This window comes from Callospermophilus lateralis, chromosome 1, assembly GCF_048772815.1.
Source record: "Callospermophilus lateralis isolate mCalLat2 chromosome 1, mCalLat2.hap1, whole genome shotgun sequence".
Taxonomy (NCBI): Eukaryota; Metazoa; Chordata; class Mammalia; order Rodentia; family Sciuridae; genus Callospermophilus; species Callospermophilus lateralis.
Window position 1 is genome coordinate 149,130,385 of NC_135305.1, and position 23,933 is coordinate 149,154,317.

A 23,933-nucleotide genomic window follows, 5' to 3' on the forward strand; every position below is an offset into this window, starting at 1 on the left:
TAGATTCAGTCCCCAATAAAAATAAGCCAATCAATAAATTAATTAATGTCTATTCAATGCCTCCTATGAACCAGGCACACTGCTAGATATTGGAGAATATGAAGACATAGGAGGGTATATAAAAAGTGTGAGCATGCACACAAACACACATCCACACAAAGGAGCATAAAGCTTCACTGTATGTTTATGTGACATAAGGCCTAAGCCCAGGCACAGATGAGTGGGCAATAACTTCATTCTAGAATCCAGACAGTCTTAATGAAGATAGTATTAACTTCGATCTTATAAGAGACAGAAATGCAATAAACAGAGAAGAAAGAAAATTCTGGTGGCTTGACACTATGAGAAAAGGTCTAGAAAAGTCAAAGTGCAAGAGGTATTAAGAATATTTCATGGGATGGGATCGTGGCTCAGTGGTAGAGCACTTGCCTAGCATGTGTCAGTCGCTGGGTTCAATCCTCAGCACCACATAAAAATAAACAAAATATTGTGTTCATCTACAACTAAAAAAATTTTTTTTAAAAAAAAATATTTCACATGACACATGGAGGTTAACTCACAATGGATCAAAAAACACCTAAACAACATAAACCCTATAGCTAAAACTATAAAATTCTTAGAAAATGATATAGGCATAAAGACTCTGGTTAGACCATTTGGACTATAAATCTGCTAATATTTATTTCACTCCGTTTTTAAGGTTTTTTGTTTTTGTTTTTGTTTCTTTTTTTGGTACTGGGGATTGAACTCAGAGGCACTTGGCCACTGAGCTACATCCCCAGTTCTATTTTGTATTGTATTTAGAGACAGTGTCTCACTGAGTTGCTTAGTGCCTCATTTTTGCTGAGGCTGGCTTTGAACTCATGATCCTCCTTCCTCAGTTTCCTGAGCTGCTGGGATTACAGGTGTGTGCCACCATGCATGGCCTATTTCTTAAGGTTTTAAAACCATTAAAAAAAAATTTTTTTTGGAGTTGCAGATGGACAGAATGACTTTATTTTACTTGTTTATTTTTATGTGCTAGGCAAGTGCTCTGCTGCCGAGCTACAATCCCAGCCCTTAAACCATTTTTATAGACACAAATTTACAACAGATACTAATGGTTTTTAGATATGACACCAAAAGCACAAGTCACAAAAGAAACCTGGGTAAAGTGATTTCTTCAAAATGAAAACTTTTATTATTTCAAAGCATATTATTAAGCAAGTGAAGAAACAACCCATAGAACAGAAGAAAATATTTGCAAGTTACATTTGACTTGGGACTAGTATATCTAGAATACATATAGAACCCTTGTTACTCAATAATAAAAAGACAAATAACCCAATTTAAAAATTTCCAAGGGATTTGGACAGAAATTTCTCCAAAGATGATGAACAAATGACTAATAAGAATGTGAAAAGATATTCACCATGATCAGTTATTAGGAAAATGTAAATTAACACCATCACGAGGGACCATTTCCCACCTGTGATGATAGCTATAATAAAAAAGGTAGACAACACCAACATTTGTAAAACGTGGAGTAACTGGAGCCCTACATGTTGCTGGGATGTAAATGATATGGTCACTTGAAAAACAGTCCCTCAAAAAGGAAAGCAATTCCTTAAAAGTTAAACATAGCCAGGTGTGGTGGCACATGCTATAACTCCATGTTCCCAGGAGGTTGAGGCAGGAGGATTGAAAGTTTGAAAGCAGGGTAGTCGAATTAGAGATTCTGTCTCAAAGTTAAGTAAGTAAATAAATAAATAAATAAGTAAAAGGGCGGGGGGGTGGAGCTCAGTAGAGAACTTGCCTAGTATGTGGGAGGCCCTTGGTTCAATCTCCAACACCACCAAAACAAAACCACAAAAAAACCCACAGAATTATCATGTAAGCCAAGGTATATACCCAAGAGAACTAAAAATACATACCCACATAAAAACTTATATAAATGTTTATAGAAACATTATTCATAACATCCCAAAGTAGAAACAACACAAGTATCCATCCATCAATCAATGAATAAATAAAATGTGGTCTATTCATTCAACAGAATGGGATTGAGCCATACAAAAGAATGAAGTACTATAATATGAATGATTATGAAAACATGATGCTGGTGAAAGAAGCCTGACCCCAAAGGTCACATACTATATGATTCCACTTACATGAAATGCCCAGAAGATGCCAATTTATAGAATAGAAAGCAGATTCGTATTGCCAGAGGCTAAGAGTAGAGATTAGGGTAGTAACCACTTACTGTGTATATGAGCAGTTTTTTGAGAGGACAGAGGTAGAAATATTAAGGAATTAGTGGTGAAGCTCACTGAATTGTCTACTTTAAAGTGGTAAATTTTATAGTCTGTAAATTATTCCTCAATTTTAAAACATTCCTGGATTAAAAAAAAAGTAAAGTACACAGCCAGGTGCCTATGATCCCAGCAACTCAGAAGGCTGAGGCAGGAGGATCATTAAGTTCGAGGCCAGCTTCAGTCACTTAGCAAGGTTCTGTCTCAAAATAGAAAATAAAAGGATAGGGGATGCAGCTCAGTGACAAAGTGCCCCAGGGTTAAATCCCCAGTAAGAAAAAGCAAAGCAAAGCAAAGCATAGAATTTGTGTCAGACAGTGGCTAAGGACTAATCTACTTACACTTTAGCTACAGACACATAGCCACCTAAGGGAAGAAACAGACACACCCAATGTAATCCCATGATATAAATCAGGAAACAAGAGAGATAAGGCAACTTTAAGACAGAGCCAAAGAGGAGCCAACAGTACAGCGGGCCCATGAGGTGTGTGCCTGGGTCCTTTATATTTGGGGTACAAATGTGGATCTTTGCTTCCCAGTGGTCAGGAGGAAGAGAGAAACTGTTCAATTACAGAGCTTATGGAGGCCATAAGTAAGTCACCTAGTCATAAGGAGACCAACTATTTCTGATATATACTTTCTAACTATTTTGTTTAAATGACTTAGAAAATTATTCTGGACAGCCTCACATACAATGACACCTGCAACAATGCTATTGTAATTAACCAGTAGCAGTTTCCATGGTGAAGATTCATGCTAAATAACAAGTTTAGAAGCTATGCTTGGGGTTGGGGAAGGGAACAGGGCTTACTTGATAAATTTCATTTGCCATGAGGTTGGCTTAAGGTAATAGCAGACTCTATAGTCTTACACTTCAATGAAGAAAAACCTCGTTCTTCCCTGTCATAGTAATAAGAAACTGAGTGGTCTGCTGTGACTCTGTCCAGGGCACAAGCTACAGCTTGGCATCAGTAGCTAGGAAAGCCAGCCACACAGGGCAGCCGCTGCTCCTGACAAGCAGCCACTGAGATCAGGGCTTCAGCAAGATGACAGAGGTGACAGTGTGGAAAGAAACAAGATGAGAGGAAAGAGCTGGGAGCACAGTGCTGGTGGGGGCTGGGGTGGAGACAGGTAGGGCAGGGCTCAACTCCAGAAGGATGTCGGCAAGAGACATGAGGACAAGGTGGAGGCACTTGCTTGGCTACTCCTGGAGCAGCCACAGTACTCCGAGTATTAACTGGAGCAGGGAAGTCAGGAAGGAGAGCTGATTCCTGAACAATCGGCAACTCTGATTATAAATGTGGCACACTCCTGAGGCTGGGGAGGGGACATGGTGGAGAAACAGCCAGCAGGCCTGGGACTCCACAGAAGGGAGACAGTGAAAACTCAGGAGAAGGGCAAGGAGAAGATGGGTCAGGGCAAACTCAGGGCACCGTTTCCTAGAGTGTGGTCAGAAGGCCACTGTGCCATAACCACTTGGGCCACTCTTAACAGCCCTGAGTTTCTGGTGGCTCTTGGGCAGCATTTTATCTTTTACTATTATTTTCTTGGGAAGTAGTTTAACATGATTCTGAGCTTTCTTAGGAATTTTCAGTTTGAGAGCATCTGGGTCAAGAAATCTGTATATTAGAAAGTTGGGAGAGGGAGACACGGCTGAACCTGGGGTTCTGGTTCTCTAAAAGTGTAAAACAAGTCAAGACCTCTTTTGGTTTCCATGGGCTTTGTCTTCAGGTTTGAATCGCGGCTTCCTTTGCTATTTCAACTCAGAGGTCCAGGTAACCTCTTAGGAGTACTACTTCTTCATGGGAACAGCTCCTGGGAGTACTCCCGGCTTGTGTGACACTAAGTGCTCTCCTCTTTACACAGAGAAGTTATAAGATTTAGATCTCAGTTATTATTACAGTGGCCATATCTGTTACTTAAGTAAGACCAGACGAAAAAAAATAGTGAAAGGAATTCATTGAAAAATTTTTGAAAATCTGAGGATCAATATTTATTGCTAAAAATTTCATGACAGTTTTATATATCAAATAAAAGGCATTAAAAATTAAAATCCTAAACTGGGTGCAGTGGCATGCACTACCTGTAATTCCAACTACTTGGAAGGTTGAGGCAGGAGGGTGGCTTGAGCCCCAGGAGTCCAGGGCCATCCTGGGTAACATACTGAGACCTCATCTCTGAATGAATGAACGAATGAATATCCATTCCATTCTCGCTTCTCTCATGCCCCACCCCTCCTAATATCATTTATTAAACAGAATTTCTCCTGAGCAGAACTATGATCCCACCTGGGCCATAAGAATCCACTGCTCTGTTACAAAGTAACACATAATACACAATGTTTTCTTTGATTATTATGGGTAAGTGACCTTGCAGTGGCAAAGTTTGATATTTACTTAAAGCTTCAGGGCTATTCCTGGGAATATGATAAGTGAATTTTTAGTCACAGTTATTAGTATGCATTTTCCATATGGTTCTCTTTGTTCTTTTCCAATAAGGAATACAGTTAGGTGGACAATGATCAAAACCACATGAGACCACTGCTCTAAACTACTACAAATCTTGGCTTGTACATTAAGCACCAATGTTAATTTTACAAATTAAGACCATTTTATTCTATAAAATATGTAGAAGAGAATAACGAGGAATGGTCCTATAGACAAAAAGTGATTAAGTTAGCAAATTTTATGTTTGCAAGAAAAAATTATGTTTGCTACAATTAATTGAAATATTTCTTAAAACGTTTCCTAAGCCAAGAATATGAAAAAAGCAGAGGCAGTGAACTAAGGACCTACCAGAAGTAGCAAACTAAACTATGGGCAAAAGACCTGTCCCAAGTAATTTTACCCTAGCAGCCCAGGTAACTCATTTTCTCCCATTTTTGTCTCTAGTCACAGATCTCTCTGAGGTTTACATATGACTGATTCTTCCGGTTGGAACTTCTACTGAATCTTCTTATAAAAGAAGAGATTTGAGAAGTAAATCAGATACAAATAAAGACAAATATATTGGGGAGAAAAAAAAGAATAAAGATAAATTAAGAAATGAAAAACAAATAAATCCCAAGAGAAATGGCCACAGGGAAAAAGAATAAAAAAATTATGGACAGAAAAGGTATTAGAGAGTTATGGACAAAGTAAATGGTCTAATAAATAATAAATAATATAGATAAGAAAAATGACCAAAAGAGGATTTAAAGAGATCTAAAGGCAAAACCAAACAAATATCAGAAAAAATGCAAGGCAACTACCAATTTATAGGAAATATGAGGGCTAAAGAGCATGTTAAGTGACACCTACAGGGACACAAGCAGCAAAATCCAGACTGGGAAATCTTTTAGAAAATGTATAACACACCAAAAAATAAATAAGAGAAAGAGGAAACTACGCTTTACAAGAGTTGTATAAGACATAGAAATTATACCATCAACTTTATTTGGGTCCTTATTCAAATAACCAAATGTAAAAACAAATATGATCTTTATAGGAAAACTAGGAAGTGAAATGATGACTAGATGTTTACTAATATTAAAGAATTATTAATAAACCTTATGGGGCTCTCCCAATGAGCTGTATCCCTACCTCCCTACCCCTTTGATGCCAGGGATTAAACCTAGGGGCACTTAGCCACTAAGCCAATCTCCAACCCTTTTGAGTTTTTATTTTGAGATAGCGTCTCACTAAATTGCTTAGGGCCTTGCTAACTTGCTGGGGCTGGCTTTGAACTTTTGATTCTCCTGCCTCAGCCTCTTGAGCCACTGGGATTACAGGTGTGCACCACCATGCCTTGACTGTAGCCCTTTTTATTTTGAGACAGGGGATTATGAGGTTGCAAGGTGGGCCTTGAAATTGCATTGTCCTGCTTTAGCTTCCTGAGTTCATAGGGAGGACCATAGGCGTAAGTTACTGTACCCAGCTAAGAGGTCTTATATTTTAGAGAAACATACCAAAATATTTACAGATAAAATAATATCTAGGATTAAAATTATCCCAGGGATGATAGCATAGATGAAGCAGGATCACCTGTGAGTTGAACTATTAAATTTGAATGATGCAAACACGAGGGTCTAGGACACTGCCCCCCTACTTCTGTATGGTTTTGTACTTTCCCTTAACACCCACCCCCAAGGATGGATGTCAGTGTAAACTCAACCTTGAATTCAAATGTAGCCCATGACAATAGTCAGAATATATATGCCACCCATTAGGGACTTCTGATTCATATTTCTGATAGGGAAATAAAGGCAATGAATTAATATAGAGAAAAGAAAATATTCTAGCAGGGGCCTAAAGGTAAACTGAAGAATGCCTGCTTCCTCGCTGGTATGACTGAAAGCTTTTGACTTATATCTGTAGGTCTGGGATATCAGTGAGTTGTGATATACACTCTCCTAGAACTCAGCTGCCTCCTGTATGAACACAGTTAATAATCCATTATCAAACAGTAGAGGTGCTGATTATGTGCCATCAAAGAGAGTGGTAAGGAAAGGAACAGGTACTTACCAGCACTGCATTCCTGGGCTACCAGGTTAAGAACTTCAACAGCTGCTGGACACTGCTGTATGAATTCTTCACAAAATAAGCTGTCTTCTAAAAGCTGGGCCATGACCAGGCATGCTCTTAATGTTAAAAGATTTACAATATTTCAAAGTCATCAATGTTTACTCTTTATAATGTCAACTGTGAAAAACATTTCAATCAATTTTGTCCCTCAGTTTAGACTCTCTACTCCTCTTGCTTTTTCTTTTCTTAAAATATTTATTTTTTAGTTGTAGGTGGACACAATTATTTATTTATTTATTTATTTATTATGTGGTGCTGAGGATCAAACCCAGTGCCTCATGTGCTCTAGGCGAGCGCTCTACCACTGAACCACAACCCCAGCCCCCTTTGCTTTTATTCTTGGCTGAACTGGCTTGGAAATATACAGTCAGTCCTCCATATCCATAATATCCACAGGAGTTCTGCATCTACAGATTCAACCAACCACAGATCGAAAATATTTGGGAGAAAAAATTGCACCTGTACTGAACATACACAGACAATTTTTTGGTTTGGTCATTATCTCCTAAATAATACCATCTACCAACTAGTTATAATGTAGTAGGTATCCTAAAGATTCTATACAGGGCTTAAAATATACAGGAGGACGTGTGTAGGTTCAGTGCAAATACAACATCGTTTCATACAATGGCTGGAGCAACCACAGATTTTGGTATCTGAGGCAGGCCTGGATTCCATCTCCCACAGAAGTCCAAGAACAACTGTATTAGCAACTTTTCTCACACAGTAACTATTCAAATAACTGCTTAGACAGTCTCCACTAAACAGAAATGCAAAATGCCAGGTGACCAATCTTTTTTTTTTTTTTTTAAACTATAGACAGACACAATGCCTTTATTTTTCACGTGGTGCTGAGGATGAACCCAGTACCTCACACATGCTAGGCAAGCATTCTACCACTGAGCCACAACTCCAGCCCCTAGGTGACCATCTTAAAAGCTTTCTCTAAACTGTGCTATTTGGACAATAACAGAGTTCCAGAAGCAAGAGAAAAAAAGCTATATGCTGATTTCTCTCTCAGGATTCAATGTACATATTAGAAGTTTCTGAGAGGTTCCATGGTCAGAAAAGAAACTTGTTACTCCTATTTAATGGTAAATAAATGTATTTGCAGGAAGAGATTACTTTCCTTTCCAACACAGATACTGAGCATTCCCTGGTCTTCTGGTCATCAGTTTGGAAAATGATGGACCAGAAACACATCATTGTGGCTGAAGCCATTTGAAAAAATGGCAGTGTTATCCCTGTGACAGAACAAAGTGCTTCTGCCAGAGCAAACCATGCAGCTCGTGTATGCATTCCACATGTAGTAGCTCAACTGCTTGCTTATTTTTTCAGGAGGACAGCTCAATTTTCTTTCCAAGTGCAGAAATAGGATGCAACAAAAACTGCAAAAATCAGGCACTGCAATGAGCTACAGTAAACAGTACAAGACAGTGGTTTCTGTTCCACAGCTGGCATGAGCTTCAAGCTGTAGACCCTTAAGCCCAAGGTGGTAGGGCCCACCCAGCACCCCAGATAACCTGGGAAGCATCTGGGGTGAGTGCTCACCTCGTTCTTATTTCAGCCAGGAGCCGGACAACTGCCATCACAGGTGCAGAGCCATCTCCTGTTGCAGGAAGCGAGGTGTGAATTGAGAGACTGCCTTCCTGTGGAAGCAGCATGGACTGAACTGCCTGCACCACCTTCTCAGTAATGGACAGTTTGTGGAGGGGCAGTGCCTAAAGGTGGGAGAAGATGGGGACAGAAAGTTAAAGTAAAATCATCAGAGAAAGTCATAAACCAGATCAAATTTATCAAAAATACAATATACTATGGAATATTCCTAACCAACAAAGAAATGAATTTTGTTATCTAGAGGAAAAATTTTCATACAAATGTAACTCTTCAGTAGTTACAACCAATATATAAATACACATCACAAGTAAAATTTTAAATACCAAAGTATCTGTTTCTTTACTAGGCAAGTGCATGTTAACCATTGCAGAACAGCTACGATTTTCAGTGACATTTTATAAAATATTTCAAAATCATCTTACCTCTGACCTTGGAACACAAAGTCTAGACAATGGAATAGTCAATGTGTCTGACGCTTGAGAAGTCTTTCGACAGTCTATGGGTGGAAATCTGACTGTAGCGATACCTTCCTGTTCGTTGATAGAAGCCACTACTCCAATGCTTCCTGATATTCCTCTACCTAAAACCTAGTGACAGAGATGGATTAGCACTACCTGTCAGCTCTGATGTGTGTGCAGTTATCTAAAGTGACAAGCAGGAAGTGTCCATTTACAGCTGTCATTACCTGAACCACAGTAATCATTTATTCTAGTGTGGGTATTAGCCCAGGATATGAATCAAAATAGTAGGTTTAAAATCTTACAGCAAGGTGATCACAACATGCCATCATCTCAAGCTTGCCTGCCTTCCTTCCATTTTCTTTCTTTTTGGGGAGTACTGTAGACTAAAACTAGAGACACTCTACCACAGAGCTACATCCCCAACTGCTCTCTCCCTGACTTTTTAAAAAAAAATTTCTTTTGAGACAGGTCTCACTAAGTTGCTGAAGCTGGCTTTAAATATGGGATTCTTCTGCCTCAGCCTCCTGAGTTGCTGGGCATACAGGCGTGTGCTATCATGCCTAGCTCTCAAATTTTCAATTCTAATATTAATGACCTTAGAGAACACACATATTGCAGTTAACATTATAAAGTGTTGCATTAGTTTTTTTGAAAAATGTATAGCACCCTGTAGATTAAAATTCATGTTGCTCAGATTTCTTATTTATTTTGAAGGAATGAGGGTTGGGTTTTTTGGGTTGGTTGGTTCGTTGGTTTGTTTGTTTTTTACCTGCTTCTGTATGGGGGAAGCAATGAGGGGGAAATGGCGGTGGATTACCTGAACCTCAGATCCTATCTTGATTGTCTCTTTGAAGCCTCCAAGTGCACACAGTGCAGCGACAGCCTGGCGAGCAATTCTCTGAAGTTTGGCAAGTTTTCTGCCACTGCTGCTGCCATTTTCCAGAATGCTTTCTGCATGTTTCCCCAGTTGTGGAATGTACATCAATGCACGAGACAGAACCTAAGCACAAGAGGTAGCCTGGGTGTCAGGAGTTATACTTGGTTGTTTGATGCCAGGGATAATGAAGTGTTTACCACAGTTCCTGGATTGTGTTTGTACTGAAGGAATTTTGGATACAGGAGGTACCAAAAAAAAAAACCCAGGTGTGGCCAATGACATTTGGATACAGGAGGTACCAAAAAAACCCCAGGTGTGGCCAATGACATATTATATACATATCTTATATAATCAGACAAATCTGGAAAATACACTACCTAAAAATATGGGAGAATCAAACACTGTGCTTCTAAAAGCACTAAGATAAAGCAATCACTCGTCTGAAGGAAGCCCATCTCAGCTTACTGCCTGCCTTCAGCACTTAATTACTTTTAGGACTTCGTATAAGATGTTTACTTGAAGATCGACTATGGAGAGGGGGAACTGATATTTGGTTTTGTGACTCGGTTACTATTATAATGATGAATTACTTACTGATGGGGCACTCAGGCAGTGTAAGTCACAAAAAGGCCTCCTTAAAACTTAGTGAGTACACTTACCACATCCAATAAATAAAGGCTGCATGACCTCCCAATGTCAGCACCAATCTAACACAAGCAAGAATAGGCACTGCCATTTCTCTCTGAGAAACTATCCTGAGCCAGCAATCACAGGAGACAGAGATTAACAGAGTCGAAACTGCTAAATCAAAGCAAATTCCAGCAGAAAAGTAGTCTATATCTGGCTAACTTGGAAAGTCTTTCTTCACTAAAACATCCATTACTGTGTGTGATTCTAAGGCTGGGGTGGAAAGTAGCTCCCTTCTTCCCTCCTCAGGTAAGCAGCAATGGCACACTAACCTTTTCTGCTGTTGTGGTCCATATTTGAGCTGCGTTAGATTCAGGTGCCATTAGCAAGCTATGAAGCAAAGCGATCACTTCTGCAGCCATGCTGTTTGCCACATGCCCACTGATGAAGGGTCGGACAGGGTCAGTCCTGCAAATGTCAACAGGGAAAACTGTAAATACCCAAGGCGGGTTAAAAGTGATGCAAAATCAGCATTAAGAAGAAATCACTTCTCCCATGACAACCCTCTCAGAGGGTTTTATGTCGTAAAAGCCTGAGTCTGGCCCTCCCCACTCTCCCTGTTCCTGGCTGGACCTGTAGTTACACATTTCTGCACACACTCCCATCATCATTATCTGTCGTGTTGTGATGCAGCCTAGAACTGGGATAATGCCAGCACCATGACCTTGAACCTCCAAATTGTGAGCTAAGTAAACCTCTTCTTTTATTGAGCTAGCTATTTCAAGTATTTCATTACAGTGATGCGAAGCTAATAAGACACTTTGAAACAACAGATCTTAAATATTTTATTGCATGAGCCATAGAATCAAAGAAAGACCCTGTGTTGCAGCTATTCTTTGCTTGCAAGTACAAATATCTTGTACAAACTCCTCTGAGGAAATACTCACCTATCCCTTCTATTCCTACCAAAAAAAAAAAAAAAATTCATGTGTTCAGTGGGGAAGTCCAGTTTGAAAGGAAAAAACACTGCAAAACAGGAGTTTATTACCTATTTTGAAGCTTCCCCTGGCTCTCTACATAATGTCCACTATATCAGGAGCAACTCCCTGGGCCTCCATGACAATCTCAGATCTACCTGAATGGGTTTGCTCCTTGATGTAGCCCCAGACTCTACTTTGAGAGCAACTTCTTCAACAGATGGGTATTTTTAGGCCCCAACCATCATTTTCAGTAGGTTAAAGGATGAAAAAAAAAATTAAAACTCTAAAAATAAGCCCATTACAAAGCCAATCTGAGAAGAATGGACAGATTCTATCAGTGGCAGGTTTACCTGGCGAGTTCTGAGTTCCTCTCTCTGCAGATGGAAGTTTGGGCAGTTTTCTTTTTGTCACCCGTGGACAGTCCACTCACAGTCTCTGGATTGACAGACTCTACTGGTGGCCCAATGCTGACGATGAGGCCTGACTGTGCCCACTTGGTGGCTTTCCGAAGGGCGGCTGCAGCCTCTTCTGTGATCACTTCGCAACAGCCACCCTGGGGGTTGTTTGAAGACACTCGTTTCACCCCCAAGTACTAGGCACTTCCAAATCCCCCTCTATTACCGAAGTAATCCAGGTTCATTTGTAAAAAATTCTAACGTCAAATATTACACAGAGAATATCAAATTTCCATAAACATCCCATGCTCTTACCCATTCTGAGCAAGTTGTGAGTCCTCTAGATTTTGTTCCTGCAAATCACAACTTCCATAACCATGGGATCCTACTACACACACCTTTACAATTTACTTTTATCAGTTTGCCACACACATATTTTTAATAGTTGCATACTATTTTATTTTACAAATTATGAATTTCTTTAACCAATCTCCTATTTATGGGTACATGGACTCTATTTTGTTTTTCAAACAAATCTCTGAAAAACATGCAATGGACATGTTTTTTTGTTGGACACTTGAGAATGTTTATGTACTCTCACTTGAGAATAATGGGTATCATCAAACTTTGCTAACATTACCTGTGTGATAGGTAAAGAGTAATATGTTACTGATGCTTTTATTACTTTCCTTCAATTGTTTTGGGGTCTGGATATTTAAAAAATATTTTTATGTCTTTATTAAATACCTGTTATTGTCTTAGCAACCTTTCACCTCTCTTAAACTTTACAACTATTTTTAGGTTCTAAAACTATCCTAAACAAGCTGATAAAAACTCATAGGTCAACCTAAGAATTCTCTATTACATTTTTTATTGCATTTCTCTATTATATTTTTAAATTAATGACAAACTGATTTTGACAATTTTCTACCTCTGCCTTTTTTCTTTTTCTTTGTGGTGGGGATGGGGGTGTGCTGGGAATTGGGGATTGAACCCAGGGCCTTATGCATGCTAAGTGCATGTTCTACCACTAAGCCACACCTCCAGGCTTCACAAGTTCTCTTTAACATGGCCTCTTAAGCAACTGACTTTAATTTCTTACCCTGCATTTGTGAAAAAATGATTTTTTTTTTTTTTTTTTAGATAGGGTCTCACTATGCTGCCTGTGTTGTCCAGGCTGACCTTGAACTCATAGTCCTTTTGCATTGGTCTCTGGAGTAGCTCGGAGTACAGCTACTAGCCACTGTGCCTGGCAGAACTAATTTTTACAAAAGTTTTCGTAAATGTGGCAAATGCTCATTAACCATGAGTTTACTATAGCAGTTTCTCCCACGAGGTTTACCTTGGTCATGTCTCTATCCATCTTCACAACTTTCTCCATGTTGGCACCAGTACCAAGTCGGAAGGGCCGCCCTTCTGAGCTACTGAAAAAGGGAAGGCAAAGAGTGAGTGGCCTTAGACACACTACTGGAGGCGGCTGCTCGCTGCCAGGCAACTCTGTCATACTTAGGCTGTCCTTAGATGCTAACCCTGGCTTTTAAAATCTACAGTAAGACTCTGCATTTTTCAAAAAGGAATTGATTTATTGTTGCATAATCATAGCACTTTTGAAGTCCAAAAAAACAGCTGTTTTAGAGTTGTGATGGTATCTAGACACCCACACGAAAACGATGCACAACAATAAAGCTGAGCGAAGCAGATGCTCTGAAGCTAGTTGCAAGGAGGGCTGGTGCCCAGGAGGCACTCTGAAAGTCACCTCCATGTCACAGCAGGGAAGTTTCACCAGTAGCTAGACTGTGGCTTCCTGGGGGAAACACTGAAACTTCTTTTCTAATAATTCAGCTTCACTTCCTCCTAAAACAGACACTCCTTAGAGATATGCTCACCTGAGCTCTGACCTGCCTGACCCTGCTCTCACAACACCTCTATTCTCTCAGCTGTTGCACTGGCAGAAGGGGTGCAATCATGAGGGTGACAACCTGGTCGGGTCACTCATGTGAAGGGATGGCTCTTCCATCTGAGACAAAATTCCTGTTCTAAATTCCCCTGTGCTAAGCAACAGGTTTTCCTGTCACTCTAGATCACTACGGGATTGTAACATTTGGGCAATAACTATGCTTTCACTTTCTTGTTGAGCAGCTGGGCCATTCACATTTCAGTAAAGCTTTACAAAAGTGTCTCTTCTTTCTCCACCTCCCTCTATATTTGCTGATGGCTGAAAGATACCAACAACTGAAAACCAAACTGTATTACTGCCCTTCATAACCCAAGTTGTGCCATGGACTCTGCACCCAACACAAACAGCAAGGCGCTTTCAGCAGGGCTCCAGCTCTGCTAGACTGGGGACAGCACCTGAGGTCAAGGTGTCAGTTCTGTCTCACTTTCTCCATGTATCTCTGCAGGGGTGACAGCAACAGTGTGTGTCTGTTGGTGCTGTTAGGAAGGCTGCGTAGTCAATGTGTGTGAAGGGTTACTCTAGTACACTGTCTGTGGCATGAATAGTGCTTGGTGACATATAGCTACATTATAATCATTAGAGTCACCTTAGTAATGGTTGGAGAACTTCGTGGGAGGACTGATCTTCCCGTTTGTGGATAAATATGGAGAGCTTGCCGTCCACTGCTTCACTCTCTTCTCCAGGATCTTTATCTCCTTTTAAAGAATTCTTGGGACTGGTTTTTGTTAATGTGGTATCCGGTTCAGAAGCAGTTGGAGAAAGAACTGTCTGACATCCTTAAAGCAAAAAGCAGGCCCATTCAGAAAACAGCAGCATCGTTTCCCCCTAATGAGCAACATTGGTTTGGGAATCTCTCCCCACTTCCCACCCCCCAGCTCTTTCTTCTTAATCACAGGAAGTTCAGGTACCATCCTGGGCCTGACTCACAGGAGGCGTGCAATCAGTGCCATCCTCCTCCTGGGGAGCTTCTCACCTGGGACCACGTAATCTGCCAGCTTTGCTAAGAGCAAGGAGGCGATCTTGGAAGCTGGGTCACTGGGATCCTCCTGCTCACTGTTTAGGGAGGGGACAGAGTAGCTCCAAGGCGGGAGTTCCACATTTCCACAGTCCTCTACACTCATCAGTGGCAGTGCCGCCCGGCACAGTTGAAGAATGATAAGGACCAATTTTGGAGATGGGCGCTGGTCAAGCAGCAGGGAGAGGAGCTTGGACACACAAGCTGGCTGGCTCAGGATGGCTTTCCCAATGTGGCTCCTGCAGAAAGAAGAAAAGGTCCAAAGTGCTGGAAAGGCTGACCTACAGACACGCACAGCCAGAGTTCCCTAAGTGAAGTTAAGCAAATGGAAGAAATCAGACTTCAGAAGGAAGATGTAATGATTTGGCAGTATGCTCTTATGAAGGAAAATTAAGGGTTTGGTTTTTTTTTTTTTTTTTTTGGTAAACATTTGATGAGAGCTCATAATTGACCAATAAGACTTTTTAAAGATATTTGACTATTTTCTGATCTCTGATGTCTACTTAATTGACATCCTAGATTCAGGGCTTCACAGAACGCCGAGACTGGGAACCTAAACTAGAAGCCTTTCAGTAACTCATTTATTCCTTTTTTTGGTGGTGGTACTAGGAATGGAACCCAGAGAGGCTCTACCACTGAGCTACACTATGGTGGGTAATAAACCACCATAGAACTGCTTGTTTTAAAGACACAGTATGAGAAAGTAAGCTAATAACAGGCTCTGACTCATGATTCTTTATCTTGCACTGATGAGGGTAAGATTTTTGGCTATGAAACATAAGCCCTTTTTATTTTGAGACAAGGTCTCGCTAAGTTGCCCAGGCTGACCTTGAACTTGTCGTTCTCCTGCCTCAGCCCCACGAGTACAAGCTTGAGATTACAGGCATCCACCAATGTGTACCTGGCATCATTCATTCCATATTAATAGCGTTTCAAGAGTGAAATCATCACACGGTGGCGTACAGGCCCCAACACCTGGGGAGCTGCCATGTTACATTCCACGAAGCAAACAGTGAGCTCAGCATCAAAGAACATGCAGTCACAGATGGACAAATTATTATAGGCCTCTTACTCACATGGGGTAGTCAACCACCATAGAACTGCTTGTTTTAAAGACACAGTATGAGAAAGTGAGCTAATTACAGGCTCTGACTCATGATTCTTTAATCTTGCACTGATGAGGGTAAGAGTTTTGGCTATGAAACATAAATGCATGTATTCAAAAGGCTAATGGCTGTTAACTATACTAAAGCCAATCAGAATACATTATTTCATGATCAATCTTGAAGCAGGACCTTATGGAAAGGATGTAATAATTTGAATATCTCAAAAGAACCACCACCAAAAGGCACTGCAACTATTCAAGGGAAAAGTCAGGTGCCCCCAGCTCTGGATGGACCTTCCACACCTCGAGAGGTCGTTGAGCAGACTCAGGACATCCTGCAGAGCATCATTTCCTGCAGCCTGGTTGCCACAGCACTCAGTGGCTCGGGCAAGATGGTTCGTGAGAAGGCTGGACACCTGCCGAGCCAGCCCCGAGTGCACAGCCTCTGTGGAGCCACCTTCACAGGTAAAAAGAAAGAGAAAAGGCACAGTGACAACTCAAGGAAGCCATGATGAGCCTGAGGGTGTGGTAAGTCCTTCTCTTGGCCTCCTGTATTAAAAGCTCTTCCCTTGACTAAATGTTCTTTACCTGGCTCAACGCCTCACTAATCCAATCAGTGTCTCCTCATTAAACAATATATACACATAAAAAAGTTAAGTTACTCCAAAAACATCCAGTGTTCTTATTGAAAACCAAATACAATTAATTCAAATATGACAAAGGAACATACACTCTAGGGAAGAATTACTGTTTTACTGGTGATGAAAACATCTTGATCCCCTCCTGCTCCTTTTTGGTATGTGGGATTGAACCCAGGGATGCTTTACCACTGAGCTTCACCCTCAGCCCCTTTAACTTTTTACTTTGGGACAGGGTCTAAATTGCTGAGACTGGCCCTTGAATTTGTGATCTGCCTGCCTCAGCCACCTGAGTCGCTGGGATCACAGGCATGCCCCACCACACCTGGCAAAACATCTTATTTTTTTTGTTGGTTGTTGTTGTTGTTTTTAAGTCATATTTCCCTCTTCTCAAACTCTCTGTGGTTCATTCCTGGATCAGGCTCACTGTACTTCCAAAACTCTTTAAAATCCTTTGTAAAAGCTACAAAATATTATTCATCATTTCTTGAATTTCCCATATGCTTTTGGATCCCTGAGCCTCCACATGCTGTTTATTCTGCTTCCAAGTCCTCCTGATCCTTCAGAAGTTGCTCACACGTCACCTCCTCTGGGAAGCTTTGCCTGATACCTAGCACAGCTCATCTCTAGGAGCCTCTGTGCTTCCACAGCATTTTGTAAGAACCTGATGATGGCATTGATTGCACTATTTCCTCTGTCAGACCAAAGTTCTTCAAGGGAGGAACAATGCCTGATTCATCTTCTGCTGGCATATAATAAGCTCTCAAGTCATAAAAATGCACAGCAAATAAACAGATAAATCAACAAGTTCTATTAAAAAAAAGACCTGGGATACAGTGGGGAATTCATCCTTACATTTACTTTTTAAATCAGATTGGTCACTAAAAATATAATTTCAAAATATCCTCTTAAAAATGCAACTGAACAGCTATTCCATAAACCTGTCTACATAGGGCCTGTTAACAGTGTTGACAATTATCCTTTCAATTTTCTGGGGTTGCCACACCTCTTGAAGGTGCCAGGATGTCACTTGGTGCTACAGCATAGCTGTATTTCACAGAGCCGTGCTGGGGAAAGGCCTTCATGAGAGCCCATCCAGTTCTGTGATTTAACAAAGCCTGTCTCCCAAGCCCCATCCAGCACACACACACAACAACACACAATTCACCAACACAAGAAACTGGTGAGTAGGAAGTTTCTCACCTTCCTCTTTTTCCCACTCGACACAGCGGTTGGCCAGCACCTGGAAGGCAGCCCAGGCCATGGTGGCCACTTTCTGCTTCTTGGTTTGTTTCTCACTGGAGCTGGACTCGGTCTGACTGCTCAAGCTGCACAGCCGATCCATGAGCTGGACAAGGCCACTGCGCACCAGGCACTTCTCCTCACTCCTGATAAGGGGCACAGGCACAGTGAAGGAGACGCAGCTGACCAACTGAGGGAAACTTGCAGGAAGTTCAGATTATCAAAGGTGCATGACACAGGTTGGTGTAATTCTTTGTCAACAACTGAGGATAGTGCCATGTGCAATTAACACAGAACTATTTTCTCATAATGGTGACTTCCTTCCTAAATAAGGAACTTCAAATTCTCATTTGTTCATACAGAACAGCAAAGTAAAACTTGATGGAATCAATACAATGGATGCCATGAGAAAAAGAAATAATATATTTTATTATAAGGGGAGTCAAAGAATAACTCCATAAGCACTTGACGTCTTCAAACTACTATGTGATCCAAAAGAGGAAATAAATAAATCTATCCAAAAAATTCTTTCTGCCAATGTGGTGGTCCATGCCTGTAATCTCACTGACTGAGGAAGCTGAGGCAGGAGGACTGCAAGTTCAAGAACACTAGCCACCACCTCCCAAAGGAGGGAAAAAAAAAAAAAAAAATAGAATCCTACCAAGTGTATAAGTAATTTCCCAAGGACTTATTTTTTATTTGAATCCCTATCTTTATAATGTAATGTAATCCTAATGGCAGTAGAAACTCAATCATAAGGAATTTACATACGAACTTCAGTTGTCTGTCAGGAGGAAAACTTATTTGTTAAGTATTGAATAATCAAATAAATAATTCAATTTTATAAATTCAATTTTATAAATTTTTATTTAATGGACTCTTTTGGCACAATTTATATACAATAAAGGAATAAAGGGCATTTCCATGCTTACCTGGTATAAGGTATGGTACACAAGAGTCCAATGCTATTTGCACAAGCGATAGGGTAACGGGCACACAGCGACACGACCGAAGTCATGGTTTCGCCAAAGGCTTCCTGAACCTGCTCGACCATCCCACCACAGGTGAGCTCTTCAATCCTGTGACACAGAAACCAAGGATAGCGTTCCTGAACATGTCGAGAACACTGACTGAGGTTAGGGGAGCAAAAGAGTTCTTTCCAGAAACCCAGAATGCCCAGATAAATCCAGAACTTAAGGGACCTTGGAGATCATCAAACTTGGTGTTTGATAAACTACTGGACCATAGAAGACCACTGGTCAGGATTTCTGAATGTGCCTCAAACATCATGGCCCACACTCAAGAAAACTCCAGGAAATCCTGGCTTAGAGAAAGTTCAATAGGGTCCTTTACTGCAGAACTTCTAATAAATTTAAGGGACACAGCATCTCTAAGAGCAGAAAAATAGTATTCAATATTTACCAAAGCCATTTGATAAAGAAACCATTATTTGAGATAGGTCCACAATATCCCATGCAGCATGAATTCTATAAATGCAATTGTATGAGAAAACCAAGGCCCAGATAGATTAGCTAAGAGTCTTTTTCAAGTTTATATTTCAGATGGGTACGGTGATACAGCCTGAAATCCCAGCGGCTCAGGAGGCTGAGGCAGGAGGATTGCAAGTTCAAAGCCAGCCTCAGCAAAAGCGAGGCACTAAGCAACTCAGTGAGACCCTGTTCCCTAAATAAAATACAAAATAGAACTGGGGATGTGGCCCAGTAGTTGAGTACCCCTGATTTTAATCCCTGGTACCCTCCCAAAAAAGTTTATACTTCAACTGTTAGCAGGGTATGGGATGCCTGTTGATGTGAAATAAGACTTTCAAAAGTAAAAACTCAAGATGGGATCAATTCTATAGAAATTAATATTAACTGAGAACTGAAGCAATCAGGATTTATCTTCAGAAATATGCAATATAATATTTTTATGCTAGCAAAATTTTAAAAAGTAAAACTAAGGTGAGGTTTAATAATAGGGAATTGGTTAAAGAATATGATGCAATGCTACACAATCCCCCAAAACACCAGAGATGATACTGACAGAAAAAAGAACAAACACACTAAAATATTAGCAGATGTTATTTTAGAATGACGAATTTACAGGTGGCTTTTATTTTAAGTTTTAGAATTTTCTGCATTTTTCAAATATTCCACAAATGACACTGAAAAATGGGGTGGAGAAAGGAGAATGCTGCTGTGTTGTAGAGAACTAACTCTGGAAGCAGCTGTGGTGCCCACCAGTGCTCCTCTCTAAATCCTCCCTCTGGGCACCCCAGGGCTGAGAGGGCTTGTGGCCAGTAGAGATGATGAGCCAGAGCTCTGACGAGGAAACAACTGCTCTCAGGACGGCGGTCTCTGTGGCTACATGATGACCACGAGCCAGGAAGTAGTGAATTGCCTGGCCTCTTCCAATTGACAAGAAGTTTCCCAAGATATTTACTTTAACTCTTAGTTAACACATCTTTCTCTACCTGACCCTCTCCTGTTGTCCCCAGTTCCTCAAAGAATTGCCAGGAGGCCCAAGCAGCCACCAGCAATCCTAATTCAGGACAAGTAGAGAAATGCCTTTTCTATTTCTACTTGAGGATCTTTGAAGCCCAGCAGGAAACTCATACAGGAAAAACTCTTCCCAAATTAGCTACAAAACCTTCTTCTAGGGCTGGGGATGTGGCTCAAGCGGTAGCATGCTCGCCTGGCATGCGTGCGGCCCGGGTTCGATTCTCAGCACCACATACAAACAAAGATGTTGTGTCTGCCGATAACTAAAAAATAAATATCAAAAATATTTAAAAAAAAAAAAAAAAAACCTTCTTCTAGCTGGGCATAGTGGTGCACACCTGTAATCCCAGTGGCTCGGGAGGCTGAGATAGGAGGATCATGAGTTCAAAGCCAACCTCAGCAAAAGTAAGGTGCTAAGCAACTCAGTGAGACCCTGTCTCTAAATAAAATACAAAGTAGGGCTGAGGATGTGGCTCAGTGGCCGAGTGCTCCAGAGTTGAATCCCCAGTACCCCCTAAAACAAACAAAACAAACAAACAAAAAACCCTTCTAGCCAGAAACAGTGGTGCACTCCGTAATCCCAGAGACTTGGGAAACTGAGGCAGGAGAATTGCAAATTTGAGGCCAGCCTCCGCAACTTATTGATACCCTGTCCCAAAATAAAAGATAAAAAGGGTTGAGGGGACTAGGGTAGCTCAATGGTAGCATGCTTGTCTCGCATGTGTGAGGCACTGGGTTTGATCTTCAGTACCACATAAAAGTAAATAAATAAAGTATTGTGTCCATCTACAACTAAAAAGTGGGGGGCTGCTAAGGATGCGGCTCAGTGGTTAACACTCTGGGTTCAATCCCTAGTACCAAAAAAAGGGACAAAATAGACCTATTGTATTGACGTGAAAAGACAGATAACCAAGATATGAGTGAAACAATCATGATTATAGAAAGGCATATAGAATACGATCTGATTTATGAAAAAAATTATATAATCTTATATGTGCAGAGAGAATTAAATAGCCATTTATACATGTAGATTTGATACAACAAACTCTCACTGAATAGAATAATACATAGACACATTCTGTTATGTATACTGAGATTTTTGCAAAGTCAAGTGCCATGTCTATAAAAATAAAATATTCTAGGGGAAAACATCAGCAAATGCCACTGTCTAGGTTCTCAGCCTGACAGTGACTTTTGAATAGCTCTGCCCATTCTGGAGAGGACACTAGTTTCTTGATTCAAATAAATTCAGATCCACTGTTTCCAGAGACGGCCTTTGTCTCCTTTTAATCCTAGGTTTATTAACTGCCATTTATTAACAGAAACAACTGACCTGGGTCCTCCCTGGAGGACCATGGTCACTGGCCCCACAAGATGTGTCACTCCCCCAACGCGCACGGCAGCCGTGAGCAGCTCTCGCATGTGCACCAGGGCCTGCTTGCGTGTGTTTCCCCTCCGCCACCTCGTCTGTGCAGCAAGAAGGAAGCTGCTGCTGGACACCTGAAAGGCACGAGAAGGAAGAACACTGACTCCTGCTGTCACAAGACCCTCCGCGCTGTCAGGAACTTTTCATCTGTAGTCTGCAAAATGTGACATACAGCTTGGTCGGGATTGGTGCCAATGAAAGCAAACAGCTGCCCCAGCAGGACGCTATAGGTGGGCTTGTCCCTGCTGTCCTCAATGGCCAACGATTGCAGGAGTGTAAAGGAGCTGCTGCGGTGGCTGGTCACATGTCGACGCCTACAGGAGAGACAAACCAGCCATGGGTCAAACAAGATACGTGGTGGGGAGGGGGAGGGGGTGTTGTTTCAATCAACACATTCAGCAGCATGTGGGAATCCAACCCTGGCCATTAGCCATTTACCTCTGATTTGCTCTAGTAAATTCCAAATCTTCATTACCAATCATTTCTAGGTCAGAAGGAGCCGACATACTACGGAGAAAAACAGGCTGCCGGACGGCATGAGATATCACCTTTGTTTCAGAAGCTGATTTACAAGCTGGAACAAAAAGAGGAGAAGGTTAAACTTCCTGCTATCCAATGTGTGAGAAGCTGCAGCAACAGCTAAATGTAACACAGAACTACCAAACGGTGTTTGGCAATGGGCTCAGCCATCAGTCCAGTTAGCAGAGCACTGATGAGTTTTAGGCCAATTTATTTTGTAGCTATCAATGTTCACTTCAGTACAAACATTATAAAAAGCAATATAGGACACAGGGAGTAACTTCTGGAAGCACTAATTTCTTTTTTTGTTGTTGTTGAATTTTAATATATATATATATATATATATATATATATATATATATATATATATTTTTTTTTTTTTTTTTTTTTTTTTTTTTTAGTTTTTTGGCGGACACATCATCTTTGTTTGTATGTGGTGCTGAGGATCGAACCCGGGCCGCACGCATGTCAGGCGAGCGCGCTACCGCTTGAGCCACATCCCCAGCCCAGCACCAATTTCTTGATTCAAATAAATCCAGATACATTGTTTCCAGAGATGGCCCTTGTCTCCTTTTAATTCTAGATTTATTAACTGCCATTGGGTGATTGCTCTCCTTTGATTATAGTTAGGAGTAAATATCACACTTGAGCTGGAAGGGGACTGACCCTATCTATTGGATATTCCTTAACCATATCAAGGAAGTGGTTATTTTATAAAAGAACATGTAAATGGGAAAGGACAAAACTATAGGTAAAAACCAGCTAAGAAAAAGCAATGTTTAAAAAGTGGAAATGTCATTTTGTAGTTAGAAAACTTAAATCTAATAATTCTTGAAGAATTAAATTTATAGAATTCTATCTTTCAAGTCTTGAAGATACTACTGGTTCACCATTTCAGAGGTCAAGAGCTGTTTGGAAGCCTTACTGAGTGGTTCAGGTCTTCACACAGGAACCTCAATCAATCTAGGTGTACATGGCCAGGAAGTGGTTAGTATACTGGACCTCCTTGGTGTGTGATCATACCAACACTCAGTACATGTCTCTCTCCAACACCTGTATACATCCTTTGCCCTGTTTTGTTTCTTTCTTTCTAGGAGTACCCTGGAGTGAATTCTTGACAAAGTGGCTGATATCTACGTTATAAGCACAGTGGCACCAGAAGCCGTGAAGGGGTCTTAGAGAGTACCCGGTGTCTCGGCAGGGGTTCCCGAGATGCTCCTGGTGAGACCAGACTGGGCTGCAATGGTGACATGCAGAAGCAGCTCAGCGCGGTTCATTAGACTCTTCACTAATGTCTTCGTTTTAGCCAGTGGATGAGAGGGCTTCTGAATAAGAGAATTCACTTCTTGTAGGAACTTCTCCCTATAAAGAAAGACTGATGTGCACTTAGTCCTCTAGCTTACCAAACCATGTTTTATTAAAATGACAGAGAAGATGGGAGGAAACTAAGCAAAAGAAACCTAATCAACATTGCTTACCCACCCCTTTCCTTATCCAAAGGGAGTAACTATAAACTCTGATCACTTTTAATTCCCCTTCCTATTCTCAATGCCTATGCTGCCATTTGAAGGTTTAAAATCAAAACTTCCAGTTTACCAAATGAGTTCCAACTCTCAAATATTTGAGGACTGTATAACATTTACAAAAGAATCTATCAAAAGATTAGATCTTCACAATTTGTTTTGAGCATCAAGGTGATAAATTAGTCTTAATAGTTATT

At 40.9% G+C, this 23,933-nt stretch overlaps 1 protein-coding gene across 8 annotated transcripts in view; it reads right to left on the reverse strand.

Moving 5' to 3' along the window:
- Nucleotides 1-23,933, reverse strand: part of Hectd4 (HECT domain E3 ubiquitin protein ligase 4) — a 172,052-nt gene that overhangs the window by 46,770 nt on the left and 101,349 nt on the right. For 7 of the 8 annotated variants that reach the window (XM_077108969.1, XM_077108967.1, XM_077108968.1 and 4 more), the window contains exons 29-44: nt 23,400-23,575; nt 22,133-22,268; nt 21,867-22,008; nt 21,602-21,768; nt 18,700-18,846; nt 17,729-17,913; nt 16,191-16,344; nt 14,741-15,021; nt 14,354-14,543; nt 13,153-13,234; nt 11,766-11,968; nt 10,768-10,903; nt 9,749-9,931; nt 8,893-9,057; nt 8,405-8,574; nt 6,794-6,909 (exon numbers count right to left, since the gene is read on the reverse strand). In XM_077108969.1, coding sequence (XP_076965084.1) covers nt 6,794-6,909; nt 8,405-8,574; nt 8,893-9,057; nt 9,749-9,931; nt 10,768-10,903; nt 11,766-11,968; nt 13,153-13,234; nt 14,354-14,543; nt 14,741-15,021; nt 16,191-16,344; nt 17,729-17,913; nt 18,700-18,846; nt 21,602-21,768; nt 21,867-22,008; nt 22,133-22,268; nt 23,400-23,575 — 2,633 coding nt within the window. The remainder of the gene's footprint in view (nt 1-6,793; nt 6,910-8,404; nt 8,575-8,892; nt 9,058-9,748; nt 9,932-10,767; nt 10,904-11,765; nt 11,969-13,152; nt 13,235-14,353; nt 14,544-14,740; nt 15,022-16,190; nt 16,345-17,728; nt 17,914-18,699; nt 18,847-21,601; nt 21,769-21,866; nt 22,009-22,132; nt 22,269-23,399; nt 23,576-23,933) is intronic. The other variant, XM_077108966.1, reaches the window with a different exon arrangement.